At 43.8% G+C, this 20,457-nt stretch overlaps 1 protein-coding gene across 3 annotated transcripts; it reads right to left on the reverse strand.

Moving 5' to 3' along the window:
* Positions 1 to 1,478: 1,478 nt before the first annotated feature.
* arhgap25 (Rho GTPase activating protein 25) lies at positions 1,479 to 20,279 on the reverse strand. 3 transcript variants are annotated; one of them, XM_065962663.1, is made up of 12 exons: positions 19,872 to 20,279; positions 14,541 to 14,743; positions 13,508 to 13,595; positions 12,075 to 12,188; positions 11,396 to 11,600; positions 8,248 to 8,380; positions 6,875 to 6,948; positions 5,835 to 5,956; positions 4,680 to 4,834; positions 2,894 to 3,426; positions 1,981 to 2,200; positions 1,479 to 1,564 (listed from the first exon to the last, which is right to left on the reverse strand). In XM_065962663.1, exons 1-11 carry the CDS (start codon positions 19,933 to 19,935, stop codon positions 1,999 to 2,001), a joined length of 1,893 nt encoding a protein of 630 aa, XP_065818735.1. In that variant the 5' UTR covers positions 19,936 to 20,279; the 3' UTR covers positions 1,479 to 1,564; positions 1,981 to 1,998. The 3 variants fall into 3 exon arrangements, with proteins under 3 accessions (XP_065818735.1, XP_020492050.1, XP_065818736.1); XM_020636394.3 differs by having other exon boundaries at positions 1,479 to 2,200; positions 19,872 to 20,278; XM_065962664.1 differs by having other exon boundaries at positions 1,479 to 2,200; positions 14,541 to 18,468; positions 19,872 to 20,276.
* Positions 20,280 to 20,457: the final 178 nt, after the last annotated feature.

A 20,457-nucleotide genomic window follows, 5' to 3' on the forward strand; every position in this document is an offset into this window, starting at 1 on the left:
CCAATCCATCACCAGAACCTCTCTCTTGTCCGGAAATGATCCACTCAGTGACCACATGCTGAACTCAAGCCTAGAGGCAGATGACAAACCAAAGGAGGTTACATTATGGTGGTTAATACGGCATGGTAGCTTGGTCATTTGGGGGATTTCCACATTCAGATGTTAACAGTAAGCCAAACTGTTATTAACAGAACATTTGTTATTGTATCTGTGTCGGCGCTCAGTCATCCAGGTCATGGTAAATTCTAAGCTGGAGCCAAAGGAAACTGGACTGGTTGAAGATCTTGAACCAGTCCAGTTGCCTTTGGCTCAAGCTTCGAATGTGTTATTGTAATTATTATATTGATTGTTGTGTGTAATGTCTTTTCAATCATGCCCTCTTGTTTTAAGTCTCTCAACACTTCACTTGTATCTGAAATGTTACGGCTGCTTTCAGGTGACATTGCTGATCTGTATTATGGGTGCATGTAGGCTAAAGGGGCGGCTGTTGTTCAGTTGGTAGAGTCGGTCGTTTCTCAACAGGAAAGGTTTGGGGTGTCGATCCCCAGCTCCTGCTCTGATGTCCGATGTGTGAGGAATGAATTACTCCCACTGGTTCATCAGCGGCGTGTGAATATGTATGAATGGATGACTTAAAGAGGACATATTATCCCCCTTCTCCACCTTTTCAAACAGTCCCCTGTGGTCTAAATGAAACATCTGTGCTGTGCTTTGGTCAAAATATAACATGAATCAAGCACCAGAGGAGGTTTGTGACCCTGTATGAACCACCTCTCTCAGAACACTCCTTTTTGGTGTGTGTCTCTTTAAATATAATGACCCCCCCCCCCCCCTGAGTTTTCCCAGTAGACATCAATCCTCTGTAGTGAGAATAAAAATGGCTAACCTGATCAAAAGTTTTGTTCTAGGCTGGGGGTGGAGTCCATGGGTGGAGATACCAGGGGAGGGGAAGGGATTTTTTACCAGAATCCCACTGTAACATCACAAATTTGAAACAGAGCATTTTTCTCTGTGTTGTAAGACTTATGCAGACCACAAACAAAGGACTGGATGGGTTACACAAATATATGTTCAGAAACACTGTAAAAGTGGATTTTTCATAATATGTCCCCTTTAATACTGATGGACTCTTTACTCAGCAGCCTCTACCATCAGTGTGTGAATGTGTATGAATGGATGAGTTAACACTGATGGACTCTTTACTCAGCGGCCTCTACCATCAGTGTGTGAATGTGTATGAATGGATGAGTTAACACTGATGGACTCTTTACTCAGCAGCCTCTACCATCAGTGTGTGAATGTGTATGAATGGATGAGTTAATACTGATGGACTCTTTACTCAGCAGCCTCTACCATCAGTGTGTGAATGTGTAGACCTGCAGAGTAAAAGCTTTGAGCAGTCAGAAGACTAGAAAATAACTTTACCATTTAAAGTGAATATGTGGTGTCACTTTTTCTATTTGATTCCACAAAAACACTTACAATTATGCAGTTTATTCATTCATCACTCAACTTTAATATCCAAATAATGGACCATGTTCTACACATATCAAACACACTTTATTCACTGACCCCTTGATCAGCGGCAGCAATCGAAACAGAACTGACTTTGGTAAAGACAAGTGGAGAAATGCCTGTGAAAATGTTTACATTTGTAAGTTATCCGTCAAACATGGAGTTCCTTATTCCTGCAGGTCCTGTGTGATGGCTACATCGAGGCAGCTAATATAAAGGGACATGAATCCTTCTGGAGGGAGGAACAAACTGTTTCAAGTCTTTAGTTAGCATGCTGATAAAGAAGCCTATTTAGATCTCTTCTTAGCATTGTCTTCCAGCCACAGAAAATAAGCCGGTTATTGTTTACCTTGAGGACCAAACGGAACTAAAATGGAAACAATCCAGTGATTACTAATTCCCATAATCAGCTAATGGGAAAAAAGCTCTGTTGACTTTATTGAAGTCATAAATCTGTACATCTAGTGACTGCGAGCCTGACTGTTAGGTGGGGGGTTTGGGCTCTTTGGTGAGGAACTGCTGAATGTCTCTTTGTAGTTCCTCGTTGCGTCTCTGGGCCTCGTCCCGGCTGCGCTCAGCATTTCTCAGGCAGATCTCCAGAGCGGCCACATGGCGGCGATCTGCCTCCAGAGCAGACTGGAGCTCTGCTATTGTGGCCTTCAGCTCCTTGTTCTCATGATGCAGACTGTGAGAGACAGTGACAAGACACACACACAGAGGGTTCAGATCAACGGTAAGAACTTCTGGAATCAAAGCCACATAGTGTTTCGTTATTGCAAAAGCAGATGAATCCAGTCCAGATGTCGAGACTTTTTATGTAACACCCAGTCCAACAGTGAATGTTCTGCCAGCAGAGTGGGATTGCTTCATCTGTTTTTAATATAAATCGTTGTGCTTCCTGGTGTTAAATGTCATTTCTCTGGTTCTTGTCCAAATGTTTTTGCTTTAGTCGGCCCAAATCTCCTTCAGAAATCATCAGGTCTACTTTAACTGACAAAAATGTTAAAACATGTTGTTGGTATTTTACTGATTTAAACGCAACAAATGTAGTATGTATACAGACAGATAGATAGATAGATAGATAGATAGATAGATAGATCTTGATGGATAAATGGGAAGAATGAAAGATGGATGGATGGAAATAAAGTTGGACAGATAGAAAGAAAGATGGATAAAAAGACAGATGATAGATGGATGGACGAATGGACGGACAGATTGATAAAAAGATGGATGGAAAAAAGAAAGAAAGATGGATGGATGATTGGATAGAGAGACAGATGGATAGATGAACGAATGGACGGATGGATGGATGGATGAAAATCTAGAAAGATGGCTGGATTGACGACCGGACAGATAGATTGGGCTGCAGTAACCTCACCTGTCTGCCAGCTGCTGGCTGCCTTTCTTCTCCTCAGAGCCGCTGTTGTTAAACTGCTGCACTGGACCGCTCTCTGTCAGGTTCCCTAAGCTCTTCTGGTGCGACAGCTCAGGGGCGGGCCAGGAGTCACTGTCAGGTTTAGAAGAGCCTGTGTTGTCACTTCCTCTTCTGACTGTTAGTCTTTCCTCGCCTTCCTTGTTGCAAAACTGAGAACTCCCAAACAATGAACCGGAGCTGCGGAGGTCAAGGATCTTAAAAATGTCCTCGGATAATGTCACACTTTTCTCCTCTATGCTCTCCTGGATACGACTCCACCTGTTGAGGGCACCGGCTTTGGCTGCCATCCCGGTGAGCGGACAGTTGAAGGTGGGGAGGGTCTGAGTGCGTTTGCGGGGACTTGAAGGCCAGTTATCTGAGGAGGGTGAGAGGGGCTCCTGAATTGAGTTTTGGGCGCGGCAATTTCCTCTGTGTGGTCCCGGACTGTCAATGTCTTCTTCTTCTTCTGGAGACTCGGAGAGAGATGCATCACCCATCTGAGACAAACATAACTGGAGGTTAATTATTTATAAAGTCATTAATATCACAATAACTTTCAAGAGGGAGAATAGCACCTCTCTCCACAGCATGGCCTGATCAACTATTACTGCAGTATGTAACTTTGGCAGCAGGCTGAGGTCATCTCACAAGAAAGAAGAGTGTATGTCTATACGCCGCTAGTTCACACAGCAGCCTTCAGTTATAAAAAAGCAGCCAGTTAGCCCGTCTCTGTTCTGTTTGATACAACGGCTGAGGCTAAGAGGAAGAGGACGCTGACAGATGACGCTAAGAAGAGAAAAATTGAGTGTTGAAAAGCAGCTTTAGATTTAAAGGTGGGCAGATTATGTTGCATATATAGAGCCAAGCAACCTGTTCTTCTGTTTGCAGTCTTTATGCTGAGCCTCATTCATTAGACACCACTCACAAGAGTGTTCCCAGGCTTAACTCTTTAAAAGATGTTGTCAATCACTGAGGAAATTATGTATTTCATTTTCAACACATCTGTCTTTGAAGGTCACACATTATGCAAAACGTTTTTTTAACACTAACATGTGTCTCTAGTCTGTCAACAAACCCCTTAATGATGAGAAAAGTCCATCCCCCCTGCTCCACTTTTCAGAAAATGTGTGCTCAAACAGGCTGTTTGGAGATTTTCCCTTCATGACATCACAAAGGGCAGTAGCCCCTCCCCCAGGTGGGTGACACTCCCACAGCTATGTGTTTGTTCTGCCCTCTGAGTCTGCCTTCTCACAGTAAACAATAGGACATGAAGAGAAAAGTACAAGAGAAAGCCCGAGAGACCCAAGCCCTTCCAGAGAGGGGGCGTGGTCAGACACAGCTCATTTACATATTTAAAGGTACAGACACAGAAACAGTCTGAGCAGGGCTGAAATAGAGGGGTTTATAGAGATGATCAAATACAGGATCAGAGTGGATTTAGAACAAGACACTTCACACACATTTGAGGAGCTCTGAGACTTATTTAAACTGGTTGAAGAGGAGGAGGATATGTGACCTTTAAGAATGTGACAACTTCCTGACTGTTAGATTTGGACTGTGGATTCAACAGTGGATTCAATTTACTGTGTTTGTCCTTCAGCCAAGTTTCACATTGAATATGCTGCGTCCTCTTTCTAGTAATAAGATCATTTGTTATGTGCTCTGTTTTTTAACTTTTCCTGCAGAGCAGCAGGTCACACAGGTCATTGAAAACATGACAGGAGTTCCATGCGTGGTCAGCTGCTCGTACCTCTGCAGACTCCCAGCCCACAAAGCTGCGAGGAGTGTTCTTTTGGCTCTCAGCCTTGTTTGAGGGAGGGGAGGGAAGCACGTCTTTAGAGAGAGGAAACAGCATCTCATGCTGTCTGATCATCACTGTCATCAGCTTCTGGATCTGGGGAGTCGCTGCGAAGGACAACAAACAAAGATGTTAAAGATAAAGATCAACACGTCCATCTTCAGGTTTTTATTGAAGACAATCCTAGATTCACATTCTGCAGTCGAATGGAGACTCATTTATGACGCTTTAATGTTATTTTATTTATTTATATCCAGTTGGGAAACCTCTCTGAGTGTCAGGCGTTCTAGCATTAATGGAAATAAGTCAAGTTTATTGGATTGAGGAAGTCACACATAGTATCTGCTACTTTATCAGGACCTCATATCAGATGTTTTTCTACAAGGCAGCCTCTACCATCAGTGTGTGAATGTGTAATGACTTTTTACTCAGCAGTCTCTACCATCAGTGTGTGAATGTGTAGGTGTGCCCTGAGGTGTGAAAGCACAGAACACTAGAAAATAAATATACACGCTCAAGTACCTTTACCATTTTGGAGGAGCATTACCTCCGTACATGGGTTGCAACATAATCGCTGGGCCATCTGCGTCCTGAGTTACAGGCCTTTCTAAAAGAGACATGCCTACATTTCTTGTGAAGGGCTTTTTTGTTCAAGCTCTTTCATTTCACTGAACATTGCCTGAGAAAAGAGAAGTTGTGGTCATGTTTTGGAGCATTGCCCCACGTCATTGCCTAATCAAATGACTATAAACACACCTTGTTTGGATTACTGGTGGTTTCAAGACACTGAGTGATACAGTCTTTTTAGAAACTCAGGGCAGAGAAAGGGGTTTTATGACCGACTCCTTTTAAGCGGAATATCGTCACATACACATTTTAGATAGGACAGTGGATAGAGTCGGAAATCAGGGAGAGAGAGTGGGGAATGACATGCGGGAAAGAGGCCACAGGTGAGAAGCGAACCTGGGCCGCCCGCTCGAGACGACAGCCTCCATGCATGGGACGCGCGCACTAACCACTGCGCCACCAGCGCCCCATCACACACACATTTTGAAGAAGACAGGTGTGTCTGCATAATGGTTCAGGACTAACCCTAAACACCCTTACCCTTCATCACTGTGATGGGGTCTTCGATCTGAGGCTTCAGCAGGTTGATCCCCATCACTGTGGCCAGGTTCTCCACATTCATCTTATTCACATTGGAGTGTTGCTGCACCTCAAACAAAAACCTGCAGAAAAGGACCAGGACCAGTTAAAAGACGGACAGTGTGGAACAGAAACTGGAAGCACTGCATATTCCAACACAGCAATAAGATGGTAACAGTGGGGTAATAAGAAAGGTAATACATGTGTTAAAGCTTAGAGGATTGCGATGCATTTCCATGTTGGAAATGCTGTCTCAGTCTAACTTTCAGTCAACCTAACAACAGGCTGAGAGCTGGAGCTGAGGCGGGTTTTAAACCTCCTGACAAACGGTTACACCGCGCCTGTCTGTCAATCAGGTCAGCTACACACCTTATTGTGAATAACTCTTATCCTTCATTTACAATGTGTGCCGATCAAGTCATGAGCTAATCAGACCTATTTGTTTTTTTGAACCAGGCTGTAAACATGTTCATTTCTGCTGTGAAAATAGGGTTTTTAGAATGGGTGTGTATGTGACTTCCTGTGCTTCTGCAGCCAGCCTCTAGTGGACACTCGAGGAACTGCAGGATTTTACACTTCCGCATCGGATTCATTTATCAACACTGGAGGTTGCTGCTTGGTGGTAACGTAGGAAGGGGACGGCTGTGGCTCAGTGTTAAAGTCAACAGTCTCTCAACCAGTAGGTTAGGGGTTCCATCCCCAGCTCCTGTAGCAACATGTCCGATGTGTCCTTGGCCAAGTGGACACTTGAGGCACTGCAGGATTTTGCACGAGGGATTTTTCAACACCATAGGTTGCCACTTGGTTCTAACAGATTTATCACCTTATTATTATCACAATATTACCCTCTTATTTCCCTCTTATAGAAAAGCATTTGTCTGATGTTTTGAACCAGAATGACTATGATGAGATCTGGTAGATTGTAAAGTGTCTTGCTTAATTCTGTGTCCATAAAAAAGAAGCTTCCAGATGTAATGATTCATGCTCCAGCCACAACTCACCTGCAGACATAACTGAGGAGGTTGTAGTTCATTTTGGGTAGGAGAGAGATTTGTTTCTCCAGCTTATCCCAGCCCTGAGAGGACACAAAAGCAAGAGATCAATAGACACACACTACTAAAAATGTCACATCCCCAAAGTATGTTCAATTACTCTCCAGCAGGAGTTCATAATCTTTACAACATCTACAAGCTGTAGATAAAAACAAGAAAAAAGTGAAACATAGACATTTTGATTGTCTTCATTATTTACAGATTCTACATAAAAGTGTAGAATCTGAACTTTGAGGGTCTGGATTTTCAGCACAGGAAGTGTTCTTGTTTCAGTTTGTAGCCCATTTGTAGTCCAAGCTGTATGGACCAATCACATATCAGCACGCTTTGGTGTGTGCAGAAATAACATTCGGTGTGGACAGCAAAAAACAAGCGGCGGGTTACCGGTGCTCATGAGATACCAGCTCCCATCGGCAGTATTCTGTTGTTGATTTATTCATCTCTGTTAACACATTTCTGCATAAGAGTGCAGCTGACAATCTAAAGAGCTCAAACTTTTTAACTTGAGCCACAAATCTTCTTGACACTGCCAAAGCCAATCAGTGTTCAGACTTCCTGTCTACCTGAAACGCATCATAAATGATCCAAACCAACCTCTATCCAACGAACAAAGATTTAGAATTTTTTTTTTTTTCCCCTCCTCTTGAGGACGGACCAGACAAAGCTGGTCCTTTTTACAAATCCGAATTATGAGGATGATATTTTTGGAAAACTTACTTTCCTTAATTTCAAGACAATCAAAAGAAAGTTTAGTTCTCATAGGGCTGAAGTGAGGAAGTCATGCCTGGAAGACTTTTTTTGGCACCTAAAGAGAGACAGGAAATGTTGGGAGGAGAGAGTGGTTGTTGACATGCAGCAAAAGCCGAGGTCGGATTCAAACTCACGGCTGCTGTGATGAGGACCTTTGCCTCTGTAAATGGGGCACACGGTTTAGCCACTAGGCTATCTGGCGCCCCGCTTGGAAGTCATTTAACACTAACCACTGGCTAGAGTTACAGAGACATTGTTATCTAGTCCCAGAGGCAGACATCCTCCATCAGACCATGATAGACGATGATAGCCGATGGATTCCGAGTTTGATCGATTGGTTGTGGCTGAAATGTTTTAAAGAGAGCAAACATGTATTTTCTGGACAATTTTATCTACCAACTTCTGAATAAATGTATCCAGTAAGTGTGTTATCATTATTAATATCTGAAAATCTAACTTTGACTACCTCAAAGCAGACGGAGCCTCGCACACAAGCTCTCAGTCAAGCCTGAGATCTTTGGCGGCCCCCCTGAGGGTTCTACAGTTCAGTCATATCATTGTGTTCTGTGTACCTCAGTGTTGGTGGAATCCAGCAGCATGGTGCAGTCCAGGAAGTCTTGGTACTGAGTCCAGGGCACCACCGGCTGAGGAAGCTCGCGCAGGTAGAGTTTGAGAAGTGACGCCACAGTGTGGACATCCGTATCACTGCAGGTGACAACACATCAAACCATGAACATCGGTACCTTAATCCCCCTCTGCCTTTCAGAGAGCTTCAGTTATCAGGCCTGCTTGTGGTACCTACGGTCTCTAAATGTACTATGGGAGGTAGAGCCTTCAGTTATCAGGCCTGCTTGTGGTACCTACGGTCTCTAAATGTACTATGGGAGGTAGAGCCTTCAGTTATCAGGCCTGCTCGTGGTACCTACAGTCTCTAAATGTACTATGGGAGGTAGAGCCTTCAGTTATCAGGCGTGCTCGTGGTACCTACAGTCTCTAAATGTACTATGGGAGGTAGAGCCAGGCGCGGAGCCTATGGCTCATTGCAGAGGGGGCGGGGACCAATAATGGGCCCTTAAACTGTCTATAGGCTATATAGCATATGCTGTAGCCGATATAGTAATATAGTATAGCATTTATGGTATAATATCGGCTGTATGGAGATACAAGACGGGGCGGGACGAAGAGAAATGTCGCTGCAGATTACAAAGGGTGCTATTACAGTGACAGGGACTTATCAGTGAGTGACCTGCTGATGTTTAAGCAGAACAAGTGCTGATATGTCTGTGCGCATATTCCACCGATTAAACAAGTAAAGCAGACTTCATTAGCTGGACAGGAAACCAAAGATTGAAGGCAACTACAGTTTGACATTCAGTGAAGTTGGACGCTCATCCAGCCACACAGCCACACAGACAATACAATAAAACCACACATTATCAACCCACGCACGACAACAAACTTTGTGAACAGTGTGACAGCAATGGCCTGCCGTTCATACAGTATGATAACCAAGCAGACACGGCGGTCTACAACACATGGACCCACAAACAAAAGACCAGCATCTAAGTGTAATCTCTAATCATGATGAAACAACTTCCCAATGAAGTTTTCATCAGCACTGTTGCTTTCCTGCAGCTAGCTGGGTGCTCCTCCTAACATGTTTATTTGCTTGGCTAGTAGCGTTTACGTTAGTGGAGCTAGCAATGGGAGGAGACTTGCCAGGTCGAGTTGTTGAGGGTTGAGTTGTCAATGAGAAAACATTTTTTATTTAGTTTTTTTACACTTTTAATGTTACGAAAACTGCGAGGTAAACATAAATAAAGCAGACAGACGACTAGGTTTTTAAAACTCTAGACAGCAGCGGGGGCCCAGCAAAGGGGGTGCTAAGAGGTGGAATCAATGACATTACAAACAGGCCACAGCACCCTGCTGGTGCTGTTTGCTGCCGAAGTTGAGAACCCCCTTGGCAGTGGAGGGGAGCCCCTCTCTGCTCTACAAAATACATTGTGTGTCTTGATTGCGGCAAAAGAAAAGAGAAACTCAGACCTAGTCAAACTAACTTTATTAGAAAATTCAACTAAATAACAAAAATGCATGTTAAATTTGGCTCAAAGTGGGCCCCTTGAGACAACAGTGGGCCCGGGGCGGCCGCACCTTCTGCCCCCACACTCGCTCCGCTACTGGGTAGAGCCTTCAGTTATCAGGCCTGCTCGTGGTACCTACGGTCTCTAAATGTACTATGGGAGGTAGAGCCTTCAGTTATCAGGCCTGCTCGTGGTACCTACGGTCTCTAAATGTACTATGGGAGGTAGAGCCTTCAGTTATCAGGCCTGCTCGTGGTACCTACAGTCTCTAAATGTACTATGGGAGGTAGAGCCTTCAGTTATCAGGTCTGCTCGTGGTACCTACAGTCTCTAAATGTACTATGGGAGGTAGAGCCTTCAGTTATCAGGCCTGCTCGTGGTACCTACAGTCTCTAAATGTACTATGGGAGGTAGAGCCTTCAGTTATCAGGCCTGCTCGTGGTACCTACAGTCTCTAAATGTACTATGGGAGGTAGAGCCTTCAGTTACAAGGCCTGCACGTGATACCTACATTCTCTTAATGAAGAGTTCATTTGCAAAAACAGATAAAAGCAATTCTGAAAAACAGTGCCCTGAGAGTTTTGATTAGCACTTTAAATAGAGCTAGTATGTGATCCAAAGTCTGTTCTGGTGCAAAAACCCAATACAGTCTATCGGGAACTCTGTCAAAGCCACACAACTTCAGTCTGAGTGATATTACCTGAAATAAAAAATATTTAAAAAAGGTTTTATGATATTTTTTTAAAGGTTATCTGCTTTTGCAATGAACTCTTCATAATGTACTATGGGAGGTAGAGCCTTCAGTTATCAGACTCCTCTCCTCTGGAATCATCTAACAGTCAGGGTCCGGGAGGCAGACACACTCTGTAGTTTTAAGAATAGACTTAAACCTTTCCTTTTTGATTAAGCTTATAGTTAGCGCTGGAGCAGGTATGGACCAGCTCCTAATTATGCTGCTATAGGCTTAGACTACCGGGGGAACTGGCAACATGAGCTCTTATCTACCCTCCCCCCCTCTCTGTCAACCTTCTCTCTCTCCTCTCTGTGAATCATTTGACTGCATGTCGCTATCTCAGTTACTAACCACATCTTTTCCTGATTCAGTTCTGTCGTTAAAAAATGAAGTTTGAGCGGAAAATGGTTTAAAATGACATTTCAAGCTTCTTTCAGTAACCTTTTCTGACAGCTCCTCTGCTCACTGAACTCACTAACATGTTGGGTGAAATGCGTTTGAATCAACAGTGCTCAGTCAGAGGAGCTGCTGTTGAGTAACGCAGGCTTCCTCCTGTGTGCCTGCCTGAACAGGAACAGGATGTGGTTTCATCTTCAGCTCTATCAGACATTCTGCATCTCTCTCATCTCTCCTTGGTTTCTCAGTAAAACGGATGATGCTGTTGATTGATTGAGGTCAGTTTTCTTAGCAGTGGCCTTCTTATTCTTAAGAGTTACAAAGATTTACTCAGCCGATGCAACAAATAAACCACTAAATACTCACGATTCTCAATGTTTCAATAGATTTCAAGAACCAAACAAGAAGAAGTGCATATACATTTTATGCCACATTCATTATGCCATATGACTTCGGTTCGGTGGTTTCTGTCTAAACACACAGGTGAGTATGAGTGTGAGGTAATACCTGGGGAAGGAGGGTCTCTCTCCTGCATCAAAGGCGTCTCTGAACTGTTTGACAGCGTTGTCCTGACCCGGGAGGCGGAAGATGCCTTCTTCATCCAGCCCGTGCTCTTTGATGAACTCCACACACTTCTGCACCAGGATCGGCACCATGTGAGGCCCGAAGCGCTGCTCGTATGTCACTGTGTCCATGAGCGCCTTTCCAAACACTGCAGCGAGACAGGCGGGTAAATCGTAACGTCTTGGACCAGCTAACAAGATGAACCCTGATCAACATGTTTCATCTCATTTTAACCTTTGGATGCAGCCAGGTGATCTTGTTAAACCAGGCAGTTTCTAATCTATGGGTCAAACCTAGCTCTCTTACTGCAGGCTCTCATTCTGACTCTCATTAAAGGTCACACAGATTCTGTAAAATCAACTTCACCATGTTTCTCTAACTCTAACATGTGTCTCTAGTCTGTCTACAAACCCCCCAATGATGAGAAAAGTCCATCCTCTCCGTCTGGACCCTGTGACCCTGTGATCATGACAACCAGCTACCCCAATATGTGTGACTATAAAACATTATCTGACCCTTTAAGAAACTAAATAGATGTATTTCCACAAATGCTAATTTTTCCTTCAATGTTTAAAAGAGTCTCATCAAAAGTTTCATATTAAAATATAAGGTTGAACTGAACCTCCACTTGTGGGAACTCCTATAACCCTGCGCAGGGTGCGGACCCACTCCTCCATGTCACTCTGGGAGTTCGCCATGAACACGTAGGGACATCGCTCCCTGTCTCCAGTTGGACCTGTAAAATGATGAGAATTATTGGGTAGTATTACACCTTCCTCATTTTTATTCCAAGCAATAGCAAGTGGGCAGGCAGGGCCTCTGAGAAAATGTCACATCTGTGTAAGAATTTCCAGAGTAGAGTGAAGAGAGCGTGATATCAGTCGTTGTCTGACTTCAAGGTAAGTGCTGTGTCATCCATGTAGATCACAGAGAGGAACAAATTCAAAAGTAGACGCATCATTTACAAACACCGCCCATAAAGGAGGTAACAATGATGACCTGAGATGACCTTACACACATCACTCATGTCGGCCTACATCTCAACCTCACACAGCCAGAACTTGACCAATAAGAACAGATTTAGCTTCTGACATAGACCGTAAATATTAATGTTTGAAGCCTGAGTGACATCTCACATCTGTTCCTGCAGGGGGTGCAGGAGGCTCGTCGGCAGCAGTCTCCATGTTGGAAATGCTGTCTCAGTCTAACTTTCAGTCAACCTAACGACAGGCTGAGAGCTGGAGCTGAGGCGGGTTTTAAACCTCCTGACAAACCGTTACACCGCGCCCACCTGTCAATCAGGTCAGCTACACATCTTATTGTGAATAACTCTTATCCTTCATCAAATCAAAACTGATGAGTCATCAAAACATTCACCCCCCCGTACAGTGTGTGTCCATCGAGACATGAGTTAATCACACCTATTTGTTTTTTTGAACCAGGCTGTAAACATGTTAATCTCTGCTGTAAAAATAGCCTTTTTAGAATGGGTGTGTATGTGACTTCCTGTGCTTCTGCAGCCAGCCTCTAGTGGACACTCAAGGACCTGCAGGATTTTACACTTGGATTGGCTTCATTTGTCAACACAGGCGGTTGCCGCTTGGCTTCTGATCCTTTTCTAACAAGCAGGTCCCGAGGAAAGCTAAGGCTATGGTGGTCTGCTCAAATCCCCCAAGTCAGAGTGAGATTGAGCTTTCCCCCTCGGGTCGTCGTTTCTGAGCGCCTGTGAGGAACCCTCCCAGACTCCAGGTCTCATCTATCCCCAGTGCAATTAGTATCTAAAATATCCACCAGCTCTCAGGTTGCTCTTTTAGCACTTTGATTGCACATTCACACACCTCCACATTACACTCTCCATAACATAGTAAAATAAGCTCTTGACTGATTCTACTGAGATGTTTCATGTTGTGTTGTCTCTTGACCGTCTATGTCGTCCCTGTTTGTGTTGTCTCCTGTGTGCTCCTGCTGCAAAAACAAACTTCCCTCTGGTGGGTCAATGAAGAATCTGACTCTGAATCAGTCGTTACCCGTTAAGAGGGTCGATCACATGCTTACGTGGTATGATCTCAAAGAGGTACTTCCCAGGGTCATCGGAGGTCAGAGGGACTTCGTTAACTTTACTGAAGCGCAGCTGGATGACCCCCTGAGAACCAAGAAAATGCATGTTAGTTAAATATCATAACCAAAAGTCGATTGTGTTGAACTGTTGTTGCCCTGTGCGGTCCTAGCATCAGGTGTTAGCATCAGGTGTTAGCTCTGACCCCTCTCCTGTGAGTGCAGGGTTTACATTACAGCGTGTACACTATAGTCAATTTCCTGGTTCACAATGTGCACAGCGCTCTTCCTCCATCTCCCACTCTCTGCCCCTTATTTCTCTTTGTCATTACATTTATGAATGACCCCGTCTGTTTCTGTGTCACGACCACATGAAAGAACCAAGAAGTGAAACGGGGCTGAGCACAGAGGGAGTGAAGAAACAACAACTTAGCACCATGAAGTGACCTTTTCTCATTTAGTGTAACACCAGAAATAGAAAACACGGTTTAAGTTTGTTTCATATTGACGTTTAGCACGTCGGTATAGGTCTGCAAATCTGACCCCGACCCCCGCATAGAGGGTCTTAACTCATTCAAGGTTTCTTCCTCTCTTCAAGTGTAACACTAACCCTCAGTTATTTAAACTTTTAATGGAAAGTGGAACACCTGCGCACACCCTAAACATCTTACAGTCGCCTCACCCTTAAACTGACACTTACTCATCAAACTGTTCAAGTCTTTATTAGAAAACAGACAAGATATTTAAAGGAGAGACCTTCAGTGTGTAGGAGGTCTTCAGGCATCTGTTGTTCTGTTTACAGGAAGCGTGCAGCTAGCCACTGAGCTCGAGTGTTTGTGGTGTTGATTGTAAACGATAACGGTAAATGTACTTAAAAATATTGAATGCAACCGGCTGAATAATGTTTGTTAACGAGGATGTGACTTGACTTTTGTCACACAGAAATGCAAATAAGAAAGGTATGAATTGAGCTGATTTTTTTCACTCCCTGTAAACGACAAGGTGCATTTAAAATAAAGCTTTGGTGTCTGACCTGGACTGTGGTCTCCTTGTCATCTTTGTGGTAGGTCAGTGTGCTTCCTCTCAGCACAAAGTAACGCTGCTGCCAGTTCTTCCTCAGAGACCTCTGCTGTTTCTTGAGCCAGCCCGCCTTCAGAGGTCTCTCCATGGACCTGGAGGAGCTTGGCGATCCCGGGCCGGGGCCTCCCTCTCCAGGAATCACACTCTTGGATCGTGCTTTCAGAAACACCACACACAGAGACAGCGGTTGGTAAAAGTGTCATTAACACCAGCAAAGTTTGCTGTGTCACAGGCAGAGCTGTGAAGGTTAGCAAAACATCAGCGCTGCAATCAACTGCAGCGCAGCACTTCCTCTTTCTGATGACTGTTCATCAGCCTATCAAGGTGGAGGAGCTGCTCACTGTAGCCTATTTTCTGCTCCATGTTTAAGACAGAAAGGAAACCACCAAATGTCTCTGTGCTTGGCTCTGGAAAAGATAACATATACACTTAAAGACAAACGAGAATTATTTGACGATATCTGGGGCCTATTTATTAATTTTCTTCGGGATAAAGATCTGTCACATATTTTTAGCTAGGCTGGTAAAGAGTTGATAATGTCTGTAATTGTGGTCATTTTTGCAGAAACTGTTCTAGGGCAGAATATTTGTGATTAACAAATCATCTATGGCAATGTACTCCATCTGGTTATTTTTATTTAATACGGACAGTAATAATGTTGTTGTATTATTATATTTCAATTTTTTCCCCCTTATTTTATAACTGTGTATATATGTGCAAGTGTATATCTTTTATTTTATTTTTTCTTAGAATTTATTTAATTGTAATTGTGTGTCTTGGAATTTTTTTTAAAACTCAATAAACATATTGTTATAAAAAGAAAGGAAACTGCCGGTCTAAAGCTGACCCACTTCCTGTGAAAGGTGTGTGAAAGCAGCTGTGATTGTTTCTCATAAATAGTGTGTTCTGCAAGAGAGTGACCGGCGCACAAAAAGCTGAAAAGGTCACACATTCTCTTTATTTGAGATATTTCTGAAGAACGTCACCCATTACCTAATTGTCACGTCTTTGAGTGTGAGGCCGACATGAGAGGGGTCTAAGAGCGAGCTAAAGAAACAGAGGAAGCAGGTCTACATGGCCTCGGGAAGGTGGAGATAGTCTGAGTTACATGCAGGGTGGTAGGACTGCAGAGATGAGATTGATTAGATTTTGACCCGTTCGCTCAGTTGTTCTTAAATTCACCGTGTCTTGTTAAGAAAGATGACAGAGGAGAAGAGAAGAGGAAGGGCCGCTCTGCGGTAAACAGGAAGCTGCCACATCATCACTGGAGGGCAAGTGACACTTTGAAGGTCTCCACCTAGAGGTTTGAAAGTCCTTTTGGTCTCATTCTAATCGGATCAGCCTCCCCCTTGATGAGTGGAAAGTTAAAGTGCTGTTCAGGAACCCTGCGCCCACACACAGAGGCCGATGTCACACCACACCCTCAGAACCACAAACACACAGCTGCCTGAAACACAGCTCCCAGTCCCTCAGCACCTCGTAGGAGTGTTCAGCACCGACCATCAAAAGGACCGAACGTCAAGAGAGGAACTTTCATGTCAATCATGGGCCATCGCCTACTGGGGAAGTTTTACACAGCGTATTTGAGTTTCAGCGGCAGATTGTATAAAAGGGGTCAGCCTTATGTTCCCACAGGGTAGGGTTAGGTAAATTACCCTAACCCCTTACTGATACAATTTTTTGAAAAAAGGAAATGTGGGAATATAGGGCCTAATTTTGAAAGAAATCTTAGAAATGTGGGAACATAGGCACGCTCCCGTATAAAACATGGACGTATAGTCTGCTTGACATCACTCATTGGGTAGTGAAGAACCCAACAATGTCCATGGTCATAACAGTGTTGGGACTAAAGCCTAAAATCCACCAGATGTGTGTCCGTTAAGGCAGCGGAGGTTTTCACTTTATTCAATGTGTGTGCTTCCTCTGCCTGCGCTGTGTCTCAGCTCCGGCAGCGCGGCGCCCCCCCCCGTGGTAGATACACTGCATCAATACAGGTGCATCAATTTAGCACAGAAAAGATCAAGCGGGACAGGAAGTCAGAGACCGAACACAACATTAAAACATCCAGTTTATTTTCAGAATAAAATACATATTTTACCGTTCAGAAGACTTACCGTATGTGTTTGTTGATGTGTTTCAAATGGTTTTATTCGGTTTGATACCACAGATATTCCCTGAGTGAATCTGTAAAATTGTGCGGGTGGGTGTTGACGGACGAGGGTGCAGAAGCTACTTTTAAATTATTTGCTTTCCAAATTAAATAACGCCGTTACACTTACTGACATTGACAGAAACTTGTTACTCCTTACTTTAACTGAAACCGCAGACAACAACACCAGATGAAGGTGTATTGACATCATTCGGGGGACGAGGTTAAGCTAACGTCAGCTCAGTAGCATCCTGGGAGATTGGGAAATTGTTGTGTTAGCATGCTAATGCTAGCTATCTTTATTATGCTCATATCTTTACACTGCATGTAAATTTACCTGAAATGAGTGTGATCTAGAAACACAGTTAAGCAGTGAGTACAGTATGTTATTCTTCTTTTCTCTAGTCCCTCAATTAAACAACTTTTATATGTGAGGGGAGGAGTCAGCCGGCCGTCCAGGCGATGTAAACAAACTGAAGATAGGACTCTGAAAACATCACAGACAGTGGGACTCGGGTGTTACACCCATTGTAGACAGTCATGACTCACAGAGTTATTTTCAGAGGATATACTTGATTTCTATCACATTTAAGTGTGAAAATTCACAAAGCCTTTAATACGAGGCTTGAAGCAAAAAACTGAACTTTGTTAGTGACTCAGTAACTTTTTGATAGAAGTAATAAGTAACTGTAACTGTAACTAATTTTCAGTAATGCTGCTCTTATAGGAAATGTTTTCTCGTCCTAACTTTTGATCATCCTGGCACCAGGCAAGAGAAAGAGCTGAGGGTGACTTTTAGCCTCCGGGCAAACAGTGACAACGCGTCAAACCTGTCAGTTAAACAAGCCACGCCCCTAATTATAACTCTTCATAGTTTTCACCGGACGTCACGCACATTTGAACCACCAACACTCATTGAACCACCTACCTGCCGGGTAAGACAGGCTTCGTTTTGCAGCACGCTACGGAGAAGAAACCGGTCTCTGTTGCCTTTCTGGTCCTTGAACTAGTTTTATTTTTTGATGTTTGAAACCAAAGACAGATTTTTTAATCAATGTGATGCTCGAGGAGACGAGTCCAAGAAAACTCAGAGAGGAGGAGATTTGTAGTTACAACCAGTGTTAGGCGCTCCGCTGTCCCTGAGAGGGAACTAAAGACCGGACTTCTCCTCACCCTGACATCAAAGATTGTGTTCACTCCTCTAAGCAGGCCAACCAGGTTCAAATCTGACATGTGGCTCCTTTCTCGCACGTCATTCCCACAGAGTGTAAATATTAATGTTTGAAGCCTGAGTGACGTTAACCATCTGTTCCTGCAGGGGGCGCTGGAGGCTCATCAGCAGCAGCCTTCATGTTGGAAATACTGTCTCAGTCTAACTTTCAGTCAACCTAACGACAGGCTGAGATCTGGAGCTGAGCTAGTCGTGAGCTACACGACTAACTGTGGATAACACGTATCGTTTTCAAAATCAAAATGGAGCCTTTTAAAAAATTCAGTGTGTGCCAGTGATGACAAAAACAGCTGTAAAAAATGTTTTTTTGCCTGTTGTGTGTATGTGACTTCCTGTGTTTCTGCAGCCAGCCTCTAGTGGACGCTCGAGGAACTGCAGGATTTTGCACTTCCGCATTGGCTTCATTTTTCGAGACCGGAGGTTGCTGCTTGGCTTCTGACCCGCTCTCTCTCCCTCTCTCTCTCTCTCTCTTGATTTCTAACTGTCCCCTCCGTCCTGTCTCTAAAATAAAGACACAAAGAGCCCATCAATAAATCTTAAAAACAACCACAACAAAAAGCTGCCCGTACTTCTGCAGTCTTTCATTTTGGCAGCTAAATAAGGCAAAGGAATTTCCTGAATTGAGGTTCTGCTGAGGACTTTGCTGTGTATAGCGGATTTATCGACATTCGACAAAATGCAGTTTATTTTTTTAACTTCTGCTTTGGCTTCATTTTTCAACACTGGACGCCGCTGCCTGGTTTCAAAATGAGAACTTTAAAACCTGATCCTGCACAGAGGATCAAAAAAATACTTATAAGACTTATAGTAAAAATGCGACCCTCAGTTCAAACTTCAATCAACCTTTTCACTGAGGCTGCATCAAGATGCCATGCAGTCTTCGGTGCACACACACATTTCTTTGCACACACACACACATGTACATATGTGGGCACATCAGAGCTGTGCAGACTCTTGCATCAGTTTCCTGCTCAGAGCCTGCACAGCTCCAGTTCCTCCGCATAAAACCTGACACGGCCCACAACTTATTACTAAGTAGAACAATCAGGAGGGGTCAGCTCCGTCCAGGCAATCATGTTAAAAGCAAAAGGAAAAAGGGTGGCTAACATTCAGTCAACATGAAGCAGATAACACGAGTGAGAACAGAAGACTTCCCTCCATGGTGCTGAACCAAACCCCCCCACATCACTGACTGTAAAATGATGCATGCTGTGAACAATAGCAGGACTGTAAAGTGAAGAATGAATCCAGTCTCTACTTGAGTTCAAACACATTTTATCTGAATGTTGTAACTGCTGTGCGATCTTTAGCCCGAGAGGGAACAAGGCATGTTTCTGCGATGATTTCAGCCTCATGCCAACAGCGATGAGCTGGGAAGTCTAGACCTCTGCAGGTAGCATTTTAAAAGAGCTGCTTGATATCTTGTCAGCTCCTTTTAAATGAATTGAAACAGTTTGAAATCTTCAACGTCAACCTTTTTGGATTAGAGAGGACTGAGATTTGTCTTGAAAACAACTCTGGTGAGCATGACCACGTAGCGAGCAAGCCACCGACATGCTCTCACACCGACACTGAGGAAGTGAAGTGCAGAACGAGCCACCTATAAATAACTGATTTGCCTCTCTAATTTTACGCCTGTTTATGCTTTAAAAAAAAAGAAAAGACTGCAGTTATTCTGACTACAACAGATGCAAACAAACAAAACTCTTGCAGAAAAGTGGAAAAATAAATTTTTGAAAGTCTTTAGTTTCCTGTGAAATAAGGATTTGTAGTCGTTCAGTTACACATCTTTTGACAACAGATTGGACTTGTAAAAGAGAGGAGCGTCTGTCATTCACAGTGCAGACAGTAAACGCAGCACGGCCCACACACACACACACACACACACACACACACACACTTACCTATGCGAGCTGTCTCAGCCTTGAAGGTGCTGAAGTCCCAGTTGCGAGGTAGTTTCAGAGACATTGTCCTTCACTCATAACACAGGTCAACGTTTCATTTCACACCTACAACCCCACAGAACACACACACACACACACACACACACACTAGCGTACGTACACACTGCACACATTGATACACACTCAAACACACACACAAAGTGGAGAGATAATCGCAGATCACACTTCCTACTTCCTGTGTGTTAATCTGTCTTCTTCTTTTTTTCAGCCCTTCTGAGCGCGTCCCCTCATGTTACCTTCACTTCCATGTTCTTACTTGTTCTGATAAGAGTTCTCTGTAAATGGCTCCTAGGCCGATTCACTCAGAGGCTCCAGGGCTTAGTGTACAAATGACTAATGTTTAGGGGGCGTCAGATAGAGAGAGAAACACCATGAGTGTTCAGAAAGGAAATGGTTTTCACCTTGAGGGTTGCGTTTCACTTCACAGCTCAAGAGGTGCCACAAGTCTGCAGAATCCCCAGTGACGTACTTCCAGGTTAAAGTCTTGAGGTGTATCTGCTGACCTTTGTATGAAGAGATTGAAATC

The sequence above is a fragment of the Labrus bergylta genome, chromosome 2 (genome assembly GCF_963930695.1).
Source record: "Labrus bergylta chromosome 2, fLabBer1.1, whole genome shotgun sequence".
Classification (NCBI taxonomy): Eukaryota; Metazoa; Chordata; class Actinopteri; order Labriformes; family Labridae; genus Labrus; species Labrus bergylta.